The sequence below is a fragment of the Numenius arquata genome, chromosome 5 (assembly GCF_964106895.1).
Source record: "Numenius arquata chromosome 5, bNumArq3.hap1.1, whole genome shotgun sequence".
Classification (NCBI taxonomy): domain Eukaryota; kingdom Metazoa; phylum Chordata; class Aves; order Charadriiformes; family Scolopacidae; genus Numenius; species Numenius arquata.
The window spans coordinates 27,315,198-27,334,163 of NC_133580.1; the positions used below are offsets into that span (position 1 = coordinate 27,315,198).

Sequence of the window (18,966 nt, forward strand, 5' to 3'; positions counted from 1 at the left end):
AATAAACATCATGGAAACAGTTAAGGCTAGGCTTGAGGCAGGTTATGATTAAGAAACTTTCATAACATACATCACCCAGTTTCAAATTCAGGTTAAGTGGGACTGTAGGAACAACTATCACCTTGGACCAGCTCAGTTACCACAGCTCTCATAGGTATTCAATAAGCCAAGCCTGTCTCCTCCTACCGCGTAATAGTTGTAAAGTTAGTCCATCCAAACAAAGCCCTTTATAAACAATTTATCGTGTATTCTGGGAACAAAAAAGTTATCTGGAGGACTTACTTAAGTTATTGCTGAAGTTTTTATGCTAAGTGACATATTTGGGGGTTGGGTTTTTTAAGCATACAGTTTCCATTCATTTTATACTCTTGCAGTGGTTTTGGACATTTGGTGATTTGCAAGGGAAGCGCAATGCAGATCACGTGCATCCAACAAAAGACAAACACGTGTAAACACATGTAAAGGAAAAAGGTACTTACAGTAGCATGGTGTTTGTCTGCAGATTCTGCATGCAATGCTTTCAAAGAGGTTCATAAGCCCTCTTCCTACCACACAGTGGCATGACAAATAGTGCTTTATTCGTTGTTCAGTGCTATCTTGCATATTTCTTCCCCCAGCTTTTACAAGCCAAAAACCAAATTAGAATCTGTTTTCAGACCGCCTTGAATTAATCTGAAGCTATAAAACGAAGAGACCGCTCAGAGAAACAGCATTTAAGTAAGCAAATGGGATTTTCAAGCTAGTATAGTTTGCTAGTATATATTAAATGTATTATATATATATTGCTATAGTATACTAGCTAGTTTGCTAGTATATATTAAAATGATAAACAGCAGTCAGATAAAAGAAAATGATTTCTAAGAGCAGTAACTCATGCTTTCAACAGTTTTAGGCAACTGAAAAAAAAAAATCTGTTAAGAAGGAGACTAATGTTTAGGATGCACCTATAATTATCATAATAGAATTTGCAGGGTCCAGTAATCCATCACAAAAATTTATTTTGTTAATTACAAAAAGCTTGCTATGCCCTGGGCAAGATTCTATATTTGGTTTAGAAGGAGTACTTTGGTACAAAGTCAGAAAATGTTTATCAGTTTTGGTATCTGACATTCAGAGTTTAAAGCCTCCTGCTAAATCAGTACTGCAAGTTGATATGCATTTCCTTTTCTTCAGCATGGTAAAGCTTCTGCCTTCGTGCACCCAGGTTGCGTAGAAATATCACTTTACTTACTGAACCCAGTTCCCATCCACAGGAAACACACATCTGTAGACGATTTTCCAAGTGTTGGAAGGCTGTACTATTTCCTAGTAAGGCTAGAAGTAGAAAACCTGAAGTATGACAAAATAATTCCCAAGCAAAACCAACTTCATTTAAAAATAAATCTCGAGATACTTACAGTATTCTAAAGCAGAAGTACACCATCTGATTCATGGGATACAGATATGGCTCATTGCTTTTGGTTCACTGTTCACAGAAGAGAACAAACACTACCCTCCAGCGATTTTTAAACATCACAATTGACAAGTAGGGCTTTCTCTTCCTGGATTTTAGAAAGCACTTTCTGAGATGCCTCTTGTCTCTGAATGCACCAGGAATACCCTGTTAGCACACTGCTGCTGTCCCCCTGCCCCAATCCCTTAAGGGAAAATGATTTTTTTGGTCACTCCAGCTTAGCCATTGTTAACAATCAGATGTCCTTCTCAGAGAAAAGCTCTGTACTATCCAAAAATAGCCCTTTTTAGACACGTCAGGCTAAATGTAGAAAATAACTCATTATTACTGACCCACCAAAGGGTCAATCCTTTAAATAACTGTACACATCTTACAAACATTTCAATGGAAGAGCACATCCATTTGTTATTGTGAATAACACACATTTATGTAATGTTCATTTTCTCCATGACCTTGAATTTCACCAAGTATTCAAGCCTCTCTCAGAAGCAAGTGCTGAACAGTCAGGCTAATGGGGCACTTAAAAGCCCTATTAAGAAAACAACAGAAGAAGGCAGGACAAGCACTCTCCCTCATCTTTTGCTGCCATCCTGCTGGAATCTCCATCTTTTCAGTCTCGTCCTCTTTCCTTGTTAGCAACTCTTTTCCATAAAGCCCTATAATCCAATTCAGAGGCTTTTTGCCTCCGTTTCTGGCTTCATGTCTTCTTGTCGCTCAGTTTCTGTCTGTGCAGGTGTGTCTCAATCTCTTGCTTGAAAACAAGCATCCCAAGCTGGCCATGAGAACCCTCATTCATGGCCTTGGACTGCATGCACATTTTGTACTGCTCTGGGGTCAGCTCATCCAGACATTGCTTTTCATGCCACAGATGGAAGAGACCCCTGACAGGCGTTCGGATCACAATGAGGTTGCTGTGAAGGTATTTGCGGTACAGATGTACATCTTCACCACCCCAGCCTTTAATATCCAGATCAAAGCCACCTGAGAGAAACAAAATCCAAAATAAACCTAGAAACATGTACTAGCAAACTCTATGCTATTAATTACACTACAGCTGTTTCACTGAATTTCACTGAATTATTTTAGAGTTGGAAGGGACCATAAAGATCATCTAGTCCAACTCCCCTGCTGAAGCAGGATTGCCCAGAGCATGTCAGAGCATGTTACTCAGGGCTGCATCCAGGCGGGTCTTGAAAATCTCCAAAGAAGGGGACTCCACACCCTCCCTGGGCAGCCTCTTCCAGGGCTCTGGCACCCTCACCGTGAAGAAGTTTTTTCTCATATTCGAGTGGAACCTCCTATGTTCCAGCTTGTGCCTGTTGCCCCTCGTCCTCTCACTGGCAACCACTGAAAAGAGTCTGGCTCCCTCCTCCTTCAACCCACCCTTTAGATACTTATAAGCATTGATAAGGTCTCCCCTCAGCCTTCTCTTCTCCAGGCTAAAGAGTCCCAGCTCTCTCAGCCTTTCTTCACAAGGGAGATGCTCCAATCCTTGAATCATCCTCGTTGCCCTTCGCTGGACTCTTTCCAGTAGTTCCCTGTCCCTCTTGAATTGGGGAGCCCAGAACTGAATGCAGTATTCCAGTTGTGGCCTCACCAGTGCAGAGTAGAGGGGGAGAATGACTTCCCTCGACCTACTGGCCACACTCTTCCCTATGCAGCCCAGGATTCCGTTGGCCTTCCTGGCCACTTTTCTCTGGCTCCAGTCAGCCCTTTAAAACAGCCACACTTTCTGCCAACATCCAAGTATTCGCATTTCTTAGCATCAAATCTTTCACTATCAGACAAAATTGCTTTACTTGTGCTGAGCAGTGCTTAGATTCTGGTAACCTCTATGGCACCTAGGAATAGTCTGAACATCTAACCAGAGCACTGCTGCAAATTAGAGGCGTAGACACGCTGCCCAAGGAGAGGGAAACTGATCACAATTTTCTATGTTTCAGTAAAAAGGCACAGGTGTTGGAGTTTATTTTTCTTACCTATGTTGATAAAATCAGATCTGTACTGGCAAGTCATCCCAAAACCAAAGTCTCTCCAAAATCCAGTTTCTTTTTTAATAATCTGCACGAGGGGAAAACAATGTTTAGATGGGAGCAGAAATGCTTTCAGTGTGAGAAGCAGCCGAGTCCCTGGAACTGTCAGAAATAGGAGCAATTGCTCTTTTATTCTTCCCCATGTAAATCCATGGCTGATCCTGAACCAGTTTTTGTAGATATTCATTGCATGTTTCTGCCCCAAAAGAATGGCTGTGCCATTAGCTATCATGGATAAACTCCCTGATCTGGAATGATCAGGTTTTGCTCCACTCCTCCCAAATGGAGCTATATCACATCACTCTCTGGAATTTGCTTCTTCACAAGCAAAACATCCTCCAAAATCATTAGCTTCTCCAGGATTCAAATCTGATGTAAGAAACATACTGGTAAACCAGAGAAGTCAGACTCTGCTGTAGAGCAGATGGTGGCATCTGGACTGTGAACCACAATAACTCTGGAAGAAAACAGTGGTTCTAATCTGATTGCACAACTGACAGCTATTTGATTATCTTAGTTTTCACAAAAATTAGGAAAGTGGTAGGTGGTAGATATATATCCCATAAAAGCCTTTATAATAATGAATGTGCAGGCTACGTTACTGAGGTGGACCATGAAAACATTATGTATTACAGGCAGAAAATCAGAACAGTAAGAAACCATGGCTATCATTTTCAAAAGCAGATATCCAAGTATAGATCCCTCAGGTCATAAGTCGTGTGTGTGAGTGACCTAACCCAATCCGGTGAGACATCCAAGAGTTTCAAGTGTACAGGTATTTAAATCCTCTAAGCAAGTCAGCAGAGTGCTCTTGAAGGTCTGGTTACAAGTCTACTCCTTAGCAGCTATTTTTGAAAATTTTGGCTTCACTTACAGCAAAGTTACAGAAGATGAGGAGACAGAATTTCCATTTCTGGATTTACAAATCCCAGCGTTTCCTTTACCAAAAAATCCTCTTCCAAAATAGTCTCTGAATTTCACTGAATTTTTTTAGAGTTGGAAGGGACCATATAGATCATCTAGTCCAAATCCCCTGCTGAAGCAGGATTGCTTAGAGAATGCTACTCAGGACTGCAACTCTCCTGATTTCTCGTTCATGCCTCCCCTTTTTGTTCATAACCCTTGTTCACTTCAATGTTGTTTTTTTATTTTACTGCTTGCATTGCTCTCTCTTTCTTTCCCCATTTCTCCTGCCCTTGAAAAAGCCAAGCCTCTGCAGAAGCCAATTAAAAGGAAACAAGATTGTATCTGTCAGGTCTGCACTGTAACAAGAAATCTCCATAACGATGCCCTTACAGCAAGCTACTCGTATGCATTAGCATTATTATTTCCCATTAGTGCAAGCGGCTGCTGCACAAATCAAATTCTTTCAAAGATTTCTGAAGGTTTTGGGGTTTTTTTCTCAGCAGCCTGAGTACCAGGACAGAGAACAAACACTGTCTTGTTTTAACGGCACAGATCTGGCTTCATGCCTGGGAACTAACATGGGCTGAATGTATAAAAATCTACATAAAAATGAAATTGGCAGTACTTCTTTAAATCAAGAAGCTTTTCTGACATAAGCATCAGATTTTACAACTCAAATATTTGCACAGACCTGACAATGTCTTTATGGAACTTATGCTAGCTTGAGAGCTAAAGTCTACTTCATTTCCTAAGCACAGTGCTTACAACCTGAGGATCCCTGATGGGCTTTCATCAGAGAGAAGAGCAAACGTGAATCCCATGGTATTATCAGAACAGGTTTCCTCTAAGAAAAAAACAGTGAAAACGATTTTCCAGACACTTCAGTAAAAGACTTTCTCGCTACCTGTTGTATAACAAAGGGAGCAGTAGACAACAAAAGATTTTAAAATATTTTGGGTGGACTTTTCAAACTCTCGTTCTTCATTTTTCTAGAGAGATTGCATGAGGTAGGGGTAGTGATGACAGAAGATTGGAGTCAGACTCCTAGTAATCTTTTTCAGCTGTGACTGTTCCTGGGCTCACAACACCCCTAATTCTTACCTAGCAAGAACAACAATAGAAGCTGGGATGCTCTGGAGACAGTGTCCAGCCTGAGAGAGGATCCTTGATAGGTGCGGTAAGAGGGGCAGCTGCGACAGGCTGGGACCTGACCCAGAGGAACTGAATGAAGCTGCACAGCTGCTTTATGCTTCAATTTGAAAATTCAGCCACTTACCAGCACTAGTGGGCAGAGGACTGTGACCCACGGGCTCTGGAGAGAAGCAAGAGTGGAGGGTGTATGTAAAGGGAAAGCTACCACTTCTGTCACCCCCTTAGCTTCAAGACAATGCAATGCCGGAGCATAAGAGATGGAAGAATAGCACATGCAGCAGTGCCAAGCAATGGCTCTGCCACTAGCATTCATGTGAACTTCTCATCTGTGTGCTCTGCTTCTTCCTCACAACAGCTTCCTCCTAATCAAGGAGATTCACCTGGGTTTAACTACATGTTTGAATCATATGCCTTATGGCAACGTTTTTAAAAATAGTACTTTGTTCTCACACCAAAGATAAGCAGGTGAGATGGAAATCAGTGCAGATACACTGTGTTACATCAGTGCCAGATTAAAGCCAGATGGGACAGCTCCAAGCATGTCATTTGACTCTGAGACAACATGGTACACTTCAGAAACACACTGGCTGCTCACAGGCAGTTTAATCATGAACTGTGGGATGGGAAAAACCACTGTAGGTCTTCAAGTTAAGTGGGAGAATAACTGAGACAGCCCCTGGAATTCTGTTTTCACTGACTCATCTAAGGATATCTATGCTTTTTACAAATGTTGGCTCTTCAAGATGCAAGCAAAGAAACTACTCAGTGCAAGGAATAAATGAGAGCAAGATCAGGGACTGTCACCCCGAGACAGCACACCATAGAGGAATTGTTCGCTAATTAGAGAATCCCTGCTGGCAGAAAAGCAGACACAGTTTAAATTCTTAGGTTCCATGTATAAAATATCAAACAAGGGTTAAAATAAATGGTACCAAGATATTTCCCTGTGAAGCTTAACTACAGAACTCACAGTAAGGTAACTGCTTTAGTTAATTTTGTCTGTGTGGTAGTCACTGGGCACAAGGAATAGGGAAATGCTACCCAAAAGTGCAGGTACCTTTAAAAAATGCTTTGTCTAAATAAAAGCAGGCATTCAGAGAAGCATGTACTTACCAGCTGCTGTTCTAAAGATGGGATGGAATCATGGTGGCCGTAAATTATACTGGGGTTATACTGGCTGAAGAGAACAGGATAAAACACCTTCTTCCCTGGAAAAGACAATGGGTTACTTTTTTTAAAGCTGTATAAAACACACATCTCACTCTTACAAGATGCTCTCCAGGCCAGACCAAATCCAGACAAAGTCACACAAGTTTTGTACTAAGCCTACTAAGTCTTTCCATGAGAATGTGAATGTAAGGATATAATTAACAAAAAGATCCTGTTCCAGAAAGCACAAGTGCTGAAGGCAAGAAATTCAATCACTCTGGGAGCAGGACTGTTAGAACCTTTCAAAAGCCAACCATTGGAATTTTTATATATGTCTTAATTAGTTATGTAAGTTTCAAGAATGATTTACAGCAGCTTCATTACCAATTCAAAGGCAAGAATACTCTGGTGAAGGCTGCTACACAATAGGTAGAAACTGTTGAAAGACAATACACTTCATGAGTAGCGGTACCTGGCTGTGTGTTCAATCTACAGGAGTTAAGGAATTCAGCTGTGAAGTATATGTCCACGTCGCAAAAAAAGAGAACAACATTGTTTCCTTTCCAAAATCGAGCACCAATGTCTAGTCCTTTGCCCCTGGAAAATTCTTCATTCAACTGGATGAAGGTGAAGTTCTTGAAGTTGGCTGACCTAGAAGGAAAATATTCAGCAACTTATCCTGTCCCTCCAGCTCTTAATATAAGTGGGGGCAGGAACCCAACATGAAACAATTAACCTAGAAATCTGTAGCATCACAGTCCTGAGAGCAGCTTGAGGTAAGAGATGGCCTCTTTGAGCCTTGAGATTTCCACTATGTCTACATTCAAAGCTTGACTTGTGTACTCCGCCGCTACCATTCCCGTCACAGACATTCTTTGGGCAGACCTCACAAAAATCCCAACAAGGCTTAGATGGACAAAAATATCTTTAGTAGGCAAATATAAAATGCCTGTCATGATATTACTGTATCTATACCAGGGTCTTCCTCCCACATGCAGATGACAACAAAAGGCTACACTGCAACATGAACTTGACAAACACAGCTATGCAAGCACAGTAGACCAGACCTGGCCAAAAGCATCTAGTTCTTGTGTGCTCTACTGAAATTGCCTTTGGAAGTTAATTTTCAGTCCTAAAAGTCAGAGCCCCTTGCAAAAGCACAAAAAAAGTTACCGGAGTGAAAAAAAAAAAAAGAAAAACCAAAACCAAACCTGCACTGAGATAAATTCAGTAAAATCTGCTTTGTGGTTCTAAAAACCAACATCACAAAACCACAGATATGGGACTGTCGGGGTAACACCACCTTTATGTAATACAAAGGAAAGAAAGCTGTTTTCTCCAATGCAGTTGAGAACTTTTTGGCACAACTACAAGTTTGGCCAGCTATCTAGTCTCCAATTCATGGTACAATCGCTCTGTATGAACAGCACACATCAGACATTCAGGTACTTACTTGGAGGTATTTTCAAGTATTGCTCTGACTTCATTCATTTGTTCTTTTCCAAAATAAACTACAGTGAGGTGAATTCTCCCATCCTGCTGAATGCCCATTTCCCTAAAGAACAGAGGTAGATTTGTGAGTTGTTCCAGAAGTTTGCTTTCTTCAATAACCTACACCCACTGGGGAAGGCAGAGTAGGGTTGGAATTCATTGGAAGCATTGCCTTGGAAGGCATTCCTGAGGGCACGATTCACTGACAGAGATCCTTGTCCTGACACATGGGCTCACCGCCTCTGTCAGATGGGACAGGAGATTATCCGTCAGGCAGATTAGGAAAAAACTCTCAGTGTTTGTTATATTAATAGGAGGACACTGTTAAAACAGGCCATCCATCCGCAGGAAGAATGTTCAAGCAGGCAATAACTCCAGCACTTAAGAGAACATGAGAGGGGGATTTTAAAGAAGCTATACATACCCTACCTTTTAATCTTGATTTTTTTGTAACAGATATTCCAGAGTTCAGATCTTTGACATTTTGTTAAGAAATGTTTACTAAAATCTAAGTATCAACCAGAGATCAAGCCAGTAGCCTAAGGGTAGGACCAATGTGAACTAAAGCCATACATCATGCCTCACTTGCACAAAGTTTCGTCAGCAAGAGTTCATCTATAATCAGCAGAGAGATCAGCATGACCACAGGGTGATTCCTCCCATCCTAAAACAAGCAACTATCAGATGGTTAATTTAGACAAGGAGCCTATTTTTAGATGGCTGTAATTAGGCAAAACAAATTCCATTGTAAGTGTCAGTATCTGTTGCTAACGGTCTTTTCTGGGCAGCTCTTTAAAGCTACATCTCAATTACATTCTTCCTCCAAACATCATCTCTGTGCTGAAAAATTAAAGAAGTTTAAAAGTAACCATCCTAAAAGTTCAAATGCATTTCCTTCTGTGTCTTATTGCCTTAATCTTTTCTCTAATAGGGCCTGGCAAAGTGTCTGGGAGCACTAATTCCCTTTTTCCTTAGAAATATTCCTTTGCACCTAATGGCATGAAATTCTCATGTTGCCACATTCGTGTGCCCCATCAAAACAGACTGAGACACATAAACCAGGCACATACAAATCAGAACCCCAATGACTGGAATATAACTGTTTTTACTGCTAATCACAATGCATTAAGCAGCCAAGTGCCTTTCAGTCTCTATAATTTCAAAATTTTCTTTTTAGTGGCACAATGAAATGTTATTTAAAAGTAGCATGACTTTACTCAGTGAGGCTCCTGAAATTGCATCTTGCTTTCTGAGTAAGAAAAAGTAAAGGCAGCACTGGAATGGAAACCCACCTGAAATTCTGCATGAATTGCCGAAATTTGCTGGCTCTCTTGGCCAATGGCACAATGACATTAATAAGTGTGTCAGCCATATTGACATCTTCATTTTTCACTTTCATTACAGGACCAAATGGCCGGAATAAAACAATCTTCTTGAACTGGTGTTTTGTGTCTCCTTTGAAAGTCAGTTCATACAATGTGCCTTTATCTTTTTCTGTGCGGTAGATCCCTGCATGAAAACAAAAGAGAGGAGATTTTGGATAAAAACTGAGCTCCTAGGGAAAAAGAAAAGATGCAGTCCTCATGTGTTACACCTAAGCTGAAAAGGTAGCAGAGGCATGAGATATTTACTTTTAAATCAGTATGCAATCCACCACATTTGGAGGAGGTTTGTCCACTCTGACAGGGACACAGCCCTGGGTTGCAGGAGCTATTTGGTATTCTCGCAGGCACATTCCTAGGCTTGGCTGAGTTACAAACCCCCAAATGTTACCAATTGCTCATACTCAGTATAACCCAGCAGACATACTGTCCTTATTCTTCGGACTGCTCCAATTGCACACTGCAGGCACGCATGGTAATGGTTCTGCAGAGGGACTGCGAAAGGCAGCCTGCCTCTCTGCAATATGAGTGATTAGGCCATCTCCCAGAAAAGCAATTTCCTGATGAGCACGTTCATTTCCTCCTTTCTGGAAGGTTCTCTGGAGAGTCCCGTAATAAAACCATGCAACCAGGCCTTAGCAGCCATCAACTTCACCCACTGCCAATCCAGACAAAACTCTCCTGTTACTCAACTCTCAACGAGACTTTTATTTTCTTTGTGGCAATGATGCCCACTCCTGAGTGAGTGATGGTCTGCAAGGATGACACTATGGAGTGTCTCAGAAGCTAGACCCAGGATACAATCCTGCATTAGACAGTCTCCAAGGGTATTTATTTCATACAAGCATGTACTTATTTCATGTACAGAATAAACTTTTGACATACTGGATGGGTGAAATTGGTCCCATGCAGAGGGCTGGCATGAACTATAAAACTATTGGTCATGTCCCACTGAAACACTATTCCGATACCTTAAATGAGATATAGTTGGCAAAGAGGCTATAGATTTTACCCACTCTAATTGACTCTTCGGTACCTGCAGTGCATACTGAAATAAAGCCTTTTCACAGTTAGATCCGTTAGGTTTAAGAAGGAATAACTAAATGCTAATTCTAACTACTGTTAAGCCTCTGTAACTATCCTAAACTTCATCAGCAGAAAAGTATAATTGCATGGCCTTCCATCTCTTGCAGAAACTCCAGAGACAAGAAAAACATGTCTGGAAGAAAACTCTTCCACTTGACTTGTTTATCCTTTTTTCCCTCCATCTGGTTACGAAGAACAGCTTGACCAAAATAATGTTTTTGGTTTTTTTTTAACCTTAGTGATTCCCTGATGTGTAACATTACTGTGCGTCTGAACCATACACTGTCAGCTCTGCACGTATTTTTTGTGAAGGTCTGGGTCAAAGGTTTCTTTGAACAGAAAAGTGACGTAAGTTCTTCATCTTGTGTCGTAGCTTTTACATTGGTAGGTCCAGAACATCCAAAAGATTCATGAGGTGTGATTTTATCTGGCCAGAGTTCTGTGGACTGTCTTTTCTTCACTACCATTGTCTAAGCATTTTATTTCAATGAACACTTCAGTTGGTTAATACTATATACAGATTTACTGATCTGTTATTCACTTCATGTTTTATTTGTAATGTAAGCCGATTCACCAAGTGCTACAACCCTCCCTCCAGCATAGCAGACGAATTAAGTGAGATGGCAGCTCCAGCGCTCTTTTACTGCTAATCTTTTAAAGCTGTACCCTTGACATCCCCTAGCTTTTCCGATATAGTCTGCCCAAGGTGCAGACCATAAACTACTAGTGAACTTGAGCCTGCACTTGAGATCATCTGAATGGTGACCCAGTAGTTCTTGCATTTCCTCCTCCTGGTGGCCAGAGAATGGAAATCTGGGCCTTTGAATTCTGCTCGCTCATTTATTCTTACAGAAAGCTGCTGATGAACCAAGTGTGTTGCTGGGTGCACTCATTTACTCAGGTAGTTTTTGAACACAGGTCTTGCCAAGGAAGTTTGTGTTGTGGAAGCTTAAGGTAGCCTTTTGATATTAACCTAAACAAAAATCTAAATTCAATCTGATATGCATTACCTCTAGAGAGAAATAGATAGGACTGTTTAACGTGTTTGACATAGTGAACTGACATTTTTCATAATGACAAAGATCTAAATTAAATTAAAAAATTTAATAATATCTACCATGCAACATCTCAAAGTCTTTGCTTCTACATCCTCTTCCACCCCAGCCAAGCAACAATAAGCCCACAAATACCACTTACCCAGAGATATGTATTCCATTCGTGGAATAAAAGAAGCTTTGCCAAATAAGAAAGAACCTTAAAGCAGAATGCATGTTGTGATCCGAGGGGGTCCCTCCTAGTACTATACACACATCATCAGAGGTTGCTTCTAACTCTGCAGCTTTGTTCTTTTTCAGGACTTCTGCTACAGCTAAAAACAAGAACCTTAGGTGAGGGCAAAGTTCCCTCATCCAAGATGGTAACCCAAGAATTTATAATCCTAACTTTTTACCTTGAAGAGAATCGTATGTGAATTTAATGCATGTAATTAAATATGGTTATCCTTGACGCATGTTTAAACCATTTGTTTTCCTTTTTTAAACCATCTTCTTTCCTTTTTTAAGTATTTTCTTTTTAGAAGCAGAGAACAAATTCATTTGCCCAAGGTCAGGCAGAGAGCCTTGGAAATGAGCCTGAATGTCTTGAGTCACTCTGGGGATTCATCCAGCAGAACATCCTGCCTTTCACAAGACTTTTCCATTTCCGAAGGCACTACTTCATTTGTGCCATCAGAACTTTTTATATGATTCAGAAAGATGTGTCAAGCAGCCTCAATTCTAAGATGAGCTACGAGGAGGGGAAAAAAGTAGTCCCCAAAAAGCAAAACCAAAAACCTGTTCCTAAAAATGTTGCTCCTGAAATGAAAGCCTTGGAAAGGCTAGATGTTCACTATGGATAAAGGAAGGTTAATTGATCATCTACTGCATCCATTACAGCAGCTACGTATCAGAATATGCACCGTTCCTTTCAGAGGCAGGGAGAAAAGTCAATGCCTTTGGAAACCCAATGTAAAGAAGTGAACATGAGCTTTGGGTCAGAGGAGAGCCCGGCCCTTAAACAAAGCAAAAGGACAAGTGAGAAGCGATAAAAGACCTGGGTTGAAGGGTTGACTAAAGAGCAGTAAGTGTCCGGTCTTTGGAGCAGCAATTCCCAGAGCTCTCTAAAGAAATGGAAAATACCTGATCTCTACTCAGCAGGGTAGGCAAACAAGTTTCAGAGATCTACATGGAACTGGTAACTAGCACACAGCCACACAACCTTAACAAAATGCTGCTGAGTGGGTGATAATTTTAACCTCAGTTCCACAGACCATAAGTTTCAGGTCTTCCACTGTCAATAGAAAGACTCCCTGGACCTGTGCTCATTACTTGTGTTCTGTTAGATGGTGCAGGAACCGCTATTAGGATTTATCAGCATTCCCTGTCCCCATATTAACTCAATATTATGGTGTTCTTCCCATTTCACATGCAGAAAAATACAAAATCTTATCCTTTGAGGAAAAGCATCATCCTTTCTCCCAATAAGCTTCCAGGGCAAAACTGCATCAGCTAGCCCAACACCAGTAGCTGTCAATTTGACAAAGCAAAGCTACTCTTTTTCATTTGTCTCTGAGACCTTATTTAAAATTCCAGTCACTAGACAGCCACATACTTCAGGTAGGAAAACTTACGATACAACATATTTGACAGTGCCATGGCAGGGCATTTGTAAAGCAATCCAGGGATTTTCTGGAACTGTTCCCGTTGGGAAAGAGTTTCACCAGACAGTGATTACATTCACTTATGGAACATGGCATCCAGGCTTGTCAAGAGTCCCCAAATTATTATCTACATCTTTGAGAAAATGAATGACTTCCAAATCTATTCAGGTCTGCTGCCATTTACATAAATTAATGACCAGACCCGTTATTCTGTCCACTGAGCAACCAGCTTTCTGTTGGAAACAGAGCAGTCCTTTGCTCTGTTTGTCCTACTTCTAAGACACAGACATTTCTGATCTTTTCCACGTTGTCTCTTCCTAACTCCTTGTGGCAGAAAACCAGTGAACTTGGTATAGAAGTAGGAGGAATAAGGGGGAGAGGAGAGGATTATAGCAGCTGAACAGCCCAAGTGCCTCTGTGAAGAGAGAAGCAGGGCAGCAGCCAGATGGATACGTTTCGGGCCCCGGGGAGAAGGTGTGGTTCTCTTGGTTTTGAGTAAGAAAAAACGGAAAATTCCACCACGTGTCAGCTATTACTCCTGGAAGGAGAACTGTCTGAGAATCCTATCCAAATTTCAAGTAACAGCAAATCTGCTGAGAAGGAGTTTAGCTCAGATGTAAGGTACTAGGGTCACAGTTTAATTCCCACGCACAAGTGGTTTTGTCTAGAAACTGCAAAGGATGCAAGACTTATTTTAAGACAGCCCAGCCACAGAGACAAAACATTTCTCCTCAAATGTAAGAAGTGTTCGAAGTAACATTTTCCCACTGCAAAGACAAGAATAAAGGCATGAAATGGAAAAGAGGAAGAGATAGAGACCTTAATCAAATTTATGGCACCACCCCACCACCCTGCCTATTGGCGTATGTTAGCAATGAACTAGTACTAGAAAAGTGATAGCAGGTCTGAGATGCTACCCACAAGAATTGAAAAATCCACACAAGAGGCCCAACCAAACAAGATTAACTTGCACCACTATATGCTAGGAAGACTCGGGATCAGCAACACACTTGAGTAAAGCCAGTGTCAAAGGCTTCACTGAATAGGGCAGAAACGCAGGCACGTCTCACACATCAAGAGCGGCAGTTCAGGTTTTGAATCCTGTCTCTGGCCCCAGTTTCAGCACATCCCTTTACCTGCTCAACCTTAAGAGGAGGGCAGTAGCCCTCTTGAACATAAGAGATGCATGAAGCTTTTGTGTGCTGCTTTTGCTAAAGCAGCTGGAAGATAAAAAGCTTACAGGGTTAAGTGGCATTACTTTCAGTGCAGACCTGGGCCGCATCTCCCAGAAAGCTCCGTCTACCCGGAGTTCCAGCAGTTTCCGGCAGTTCCAGAAAATGAAAACAGCTGGCTTTGCCGGCTGGGTAACGCCGCTCACTGTTGTTGTGTTGCTGGATTGAGACAAAGCTGCTAGAAGCCGCCATGGAATCCAGCCTGTTACTAACTTGTTGTGTAGGCAGTGGCACCTGCAGGGCGCTGTCTTCAAAACAAGTTCTGAGCCCAAACCATACTTGAAATGTGGAATTGGCACAGAAAACTCAGTCCTGCCTTCTCCTGCTCAAGTTATACAGAGCGATGGATTTATTTATGCTTTAATCGGCAGTTTTCGCCACTCTTAGGGAACGGAGGATGGGGGAAAAGAGACTGCCAAGAGGTGACAGAGACTTCCAAAGGAACTCTGCAGGGAAATCTTCTGCCAAGTCAGCTCTTTGTTTCCAGCCCTGATGCACGGATCCCTGCATTTGCAAACAAATTGGTTTGCACTGCTAAGTTAGAATGAGAACTTGTTACCTTGCACCTATAGAAGCAAGGGCCTGCCCTGCAGGGGCAGAAGGAAAACAAAAGGAACAAGTTCTTGAGCTCAGACTGAGCTGCATGAAGGGCTCCAGCTTCTTGAGCTCCAAGTCGCATTCAGGGCTTCCTCCCTCTGGATTATTTTGCTGTGGTATGTGAAAGCCAGCAAGGCCACCAGTGCACGAAGAACTTCCACAGAGCCAGCACTTCAGTGTGCATCCTTTCCTCTTTCTGCACACCAGATCACCAGATTCTGCCCTGTTCCTCAAGCAAAGACCCTTGATTGTGCATAAAGGCAGGCTCTAAGAAAAAGGGTAACTTTAATAGAATATTAAGCAATGTTGGCAGAAAACAACTCCTCCATTCCCCTCACCCTCTCCACATGAAAGAGCTGGTGCCAAAGAGTCATACATACTTGTTCGGCTCCTATAATAAATGGTAGAAACATATTTTGAAATGATGAAATGAATAACAAACAGAAAGGAGGAGACTGGAAGCACGTAGCTCCATGATGCATTCAAATGCTGGCAGGCAGCAGCACTTCCCTGCCCATGCCCTGGTCCCATGTCTGAGGAAGAAGAATTTGACTGGTGTAGAGGAAGTGCCTGGACCAGATTGGGGCCAGGACCTGCCTCAACAAGGTCTCCACAGTCTGAACAACTCATGTCCCTGCTGTGGGAGGCACCTGCCTGACTGGCAGGTAGATCCCAGCATATGGCCTTAAGAACCTATCGTCTCTTGATACCATGATCACCGGAGAAACATATACAGACAGTGGAAATGAACAACTGGCCATTGCACAACAGCAATAGTTTGTCCTCATCTTCATCACATGTAGGATGCTTTTTGCTCTGCTCTATTCATCAATACTGGATGAAGAAAGCAATCCACAGCAAAATCACTAGTGATTCAGGACAAGCATGAGGGCTTGTGTTCAGCACATTAGAGCCACCATTCCGTAAAAGGTAGGCATCTTACCCACATGCCCTCTAAGTCTGCAGCACAAACATCTCACTTACAGACATTATCGAACAACAAGCAAGAATATGCCAGCTCCTCTGAAGTGAAACTAGGACAGCCATATTACAAGTAAAAAATGTAGCACTCTCACTGAATAAGAAATGGTCAATAGCCCTTGGAAACAAGATCTATGAAATCTTGTCTCATATCATGTTTCTGCTGCGCATGTCCCTGCCATTTTAACTCAGAGCTGCCATGCAGCAGGGGCTAACCTGAACAAGTATCAACCACAGAGACATCAGAACTCCTGGAATACGTCTGGCGCCTCTGGCTGGCTGGGAAAAAGCAGTCTGACTGGAAACAAGTAAGCACTCTGGATTTAGTGACAGAAGACGTGAAGTAAAAACTGGTTGCTGTTAAAAGTGGCACTTTAAAAATCCACAATTACTGCCTCAATATTACATGTGAGGGTAAAGGCTATTTAGCTCGTTTTAGAATCCAAAGGCTAAGGTGCACCACTTGCAGTATAGGACATACCCTGTAAAGGTTAAGCTTTGCTAGTCATTTGATGTTATAGGTGATAACAGCTGAGTTACTGAACTCCTCAGCTGCTGTCCTCAAAACCAGTCTTGCCACTCTGACTCTGGCAGAGCTGTGCAGGTGGAAGCAAGGGTAACACTGGAGTTTGGATTTGAACTGCAGTTGTCAGTCTTAACACTGGTAACAGATCTGGGATTGCAGCCTGGTCATTGACTCCTTACTTTGTCAGTTCTGAGGCAAGCACATGACTAGAGAGCTGTGAGCACACATTGGTGGTCACTATGAGCGACTGGCAGGCTCTGTTGCCACAAAGTCTCGTTCCCCAGGAAAGCTGCCATTCTGCATTTGTGCCTGAGACACCATCACTGGGTGACAGCACTAACACCATCCCAGACATGTGGGCTCTGAGATAATGCCCATCTCCCTCAGCAATGCAGTCATGCCAGAACCCCTCACCAGCATTATGTGGACCTTCGAACCTGCTGTCTGCATACAAACCTTCAATGAAGTCAGAGGCTGTGTATACACGGTGTTTTGCATTGCTGTTCCCCTCTGGATTGTTCAAACTCCCAACAGCTAACTCGATCACCTCTATCAACTCATCTCGCTTATCCTTCCTTACAGGTTTCTCTTCTGGGTGACGCGTCAGCCCAGTCTCCAGTTGGTACACCTTCTGCAGGGTAAAGCTCTCAAAGGGCACAGCCGCATACTCTGTGGACAGCTTAATGCCACTGTGCACCTCTGCTTTGTCTATTTGGGAACGGAGGAAAGCCAGCAGGTTAGCCTGGACCTTCTCCGGGTTACTGTGGTCAAGCCGAATGTCCAAGGGGTCTGGGTACTGGTCCTGCGCATTCTTAAGCTGCACACTCCTGCCCTGAAGCTCAGCCTTCAGCTGGGCAATTTGTTTCTTCAAGCTGATGATGTAGTTGCGGTGTTGCTCTTCTCGCTCTTGCAGAATGGCTTCATATCCTTCCTTCACAGTCGGACTGTGCACTCTGGGCAAGACAAGCTGCTGGTTGTCACCCTTGGGTGTGCAAGCCAACATATAAACAATAGACACCAAGCAACAGGCCACCACCAGCAGGCCTACAAGTCGGGGGAGAAATAGAATAAATCCTCGTCGGAGCATCATCTCTCAACAAGCAGAGTCTAACCCCACGCACGGAACAGTTCTTACATCCATGCAGCACCACAGAGGCCCCTGGTCTTGGAGTACTCTTACACAGATGCATGTATGTGCAGGAACTGGCTTGTCAGCTCTCTTAAAACGTGTGCTCTGCCTCTATATTGGGCTCTCTCTGGTGTTTACCCAACAGGACCGAAAGACAAGCTGTGAAGCAGACAGGACACCTCCTGATCCTCATGACAACACCTACGCTGCTGCAATGTGATCAGCTGGTGGCTGATGGAGCCTGAGGACCTGAAAGACAAATGACAAGGACAGTCGTTCAGGCACATTAGAATTTGGCCATTCAGTCCAGACCGTTGAGAGTGTTCTACAAAGTTACCTCATTTCTCAACTTCTCTGGCAGATCTCAGAGCTGTGAAGTGCTTGTGCTAAGACCCAAAGGTATCAAGACCCTTACACAGGAAATCCTATATGCATGCATTTAATTTTAATAACATGACTTGGCCCATTGCCAATTTAAAACTAGTCCAGGCCTCAAAGTCTGCCATGCTTTAGAAATATTAGGAAGTTATCATCTGTTACTTTCTGGCGAGATATTCAAGTGCTCATTTCATCCAAGCAAAGATGGCCCTCCAAGCATTCTCAACCCAAATTTTGAAGGCAGTCAGTCCCACAGCTACTGCATACATTTCAGCTTCCAAGCATGTTTTTCCAAAACACCAGGTGACAAATGTGGTCCCATTTAAACATATAAAGCCTGACTTGAAGCAGAAATTTAATAACCAAGAAACTAGAAACGGGTATCGAGGCCAATTGCTGCAACTAACGTTGTTTGGCGTCTCCTACTAGATGCTCCCCAAAAGACCAGAGAACTAGGGATAGGATTTTTTCAGGAGCATTCAGATCAAGTCTTACTCAAAATCAGGGGAAGCTTTGTTTCCATCTGGGAGGCTGTCATCATTGCACACTACACTATTGTTTAATGGCCCTCTTCTGTTTCTCATAATGTTATAAAAAGTCTTGCAATGATGTACAGTACTACTATGTTTTCCACGTATGCTCTCTGCTCAGGAATGAAGACCACAGAGGATGTTTAGGGAAAGCCATCTTGGGTATTTTTTAAAATAAGAGAACTTAAAACTGTGAACATTATGATTTTTAGTAAGCCTTCCTGAAATATACTTAGAAACAGG

The 18,966-nt window shown here is 42.5% G+C and overlaps 1 protein-coding gene across 1 annotated transcript; it reads right to left on the reverse strand.

The window, feature by feature from the left end:
• Positions 1-982: 982 nt before the first annotated feature.
• CSGALNACT1 (chondroitin sulfate N-acetylgalactosaminyltransferase 1) lies at positions 983-17,776 on the reverse strand. The gene is made up of 7 exons (XM_074147813.1): positions 17,143-17,776; positions 9,477-9,693; positions 8,147-8,248; positions 7,166-7,344; positions 6,658-6,752; positions 3,433-3,514; positions 983-2,434 (listed from the first exon to the last, which is right to left on the reverse strand). Exons 1-7 carry the CDS (start codon positions 17,774-17,776, stop codon positions 2,151-2,153), a joined length of 1,593 nt encoding a protein of 530 aa, XP_074003914.1. The 3' UTR covers positions 983-2,150.
• Positions 17,777-18,966: the final 1,190 nt, after the last annotated feature.

Coding starts and splice junctions, on each gene's coding strand:
- CSGALNACT1 (XM_074147813.1), bottom strand. CDS start 17,776: ATGATGCTCCGACGAGGATTTATTCTATTTCTCCCCCGACTTGTAGGC. Junction 9,694..17,142: donor AGCCTCTGACTTCATTGAAG/GTTTGTATGCAG, acceptor GTTTTCATGCAG/GGATCTACCGCACAGAAAAA. Junction 7,345..8,146: donor ATACTTGAAAATACCTCCAA/GTAAGTACCTGA, acceptor TTTTCCTTCTAG/GTCAGCCAACTTCAAGAACT.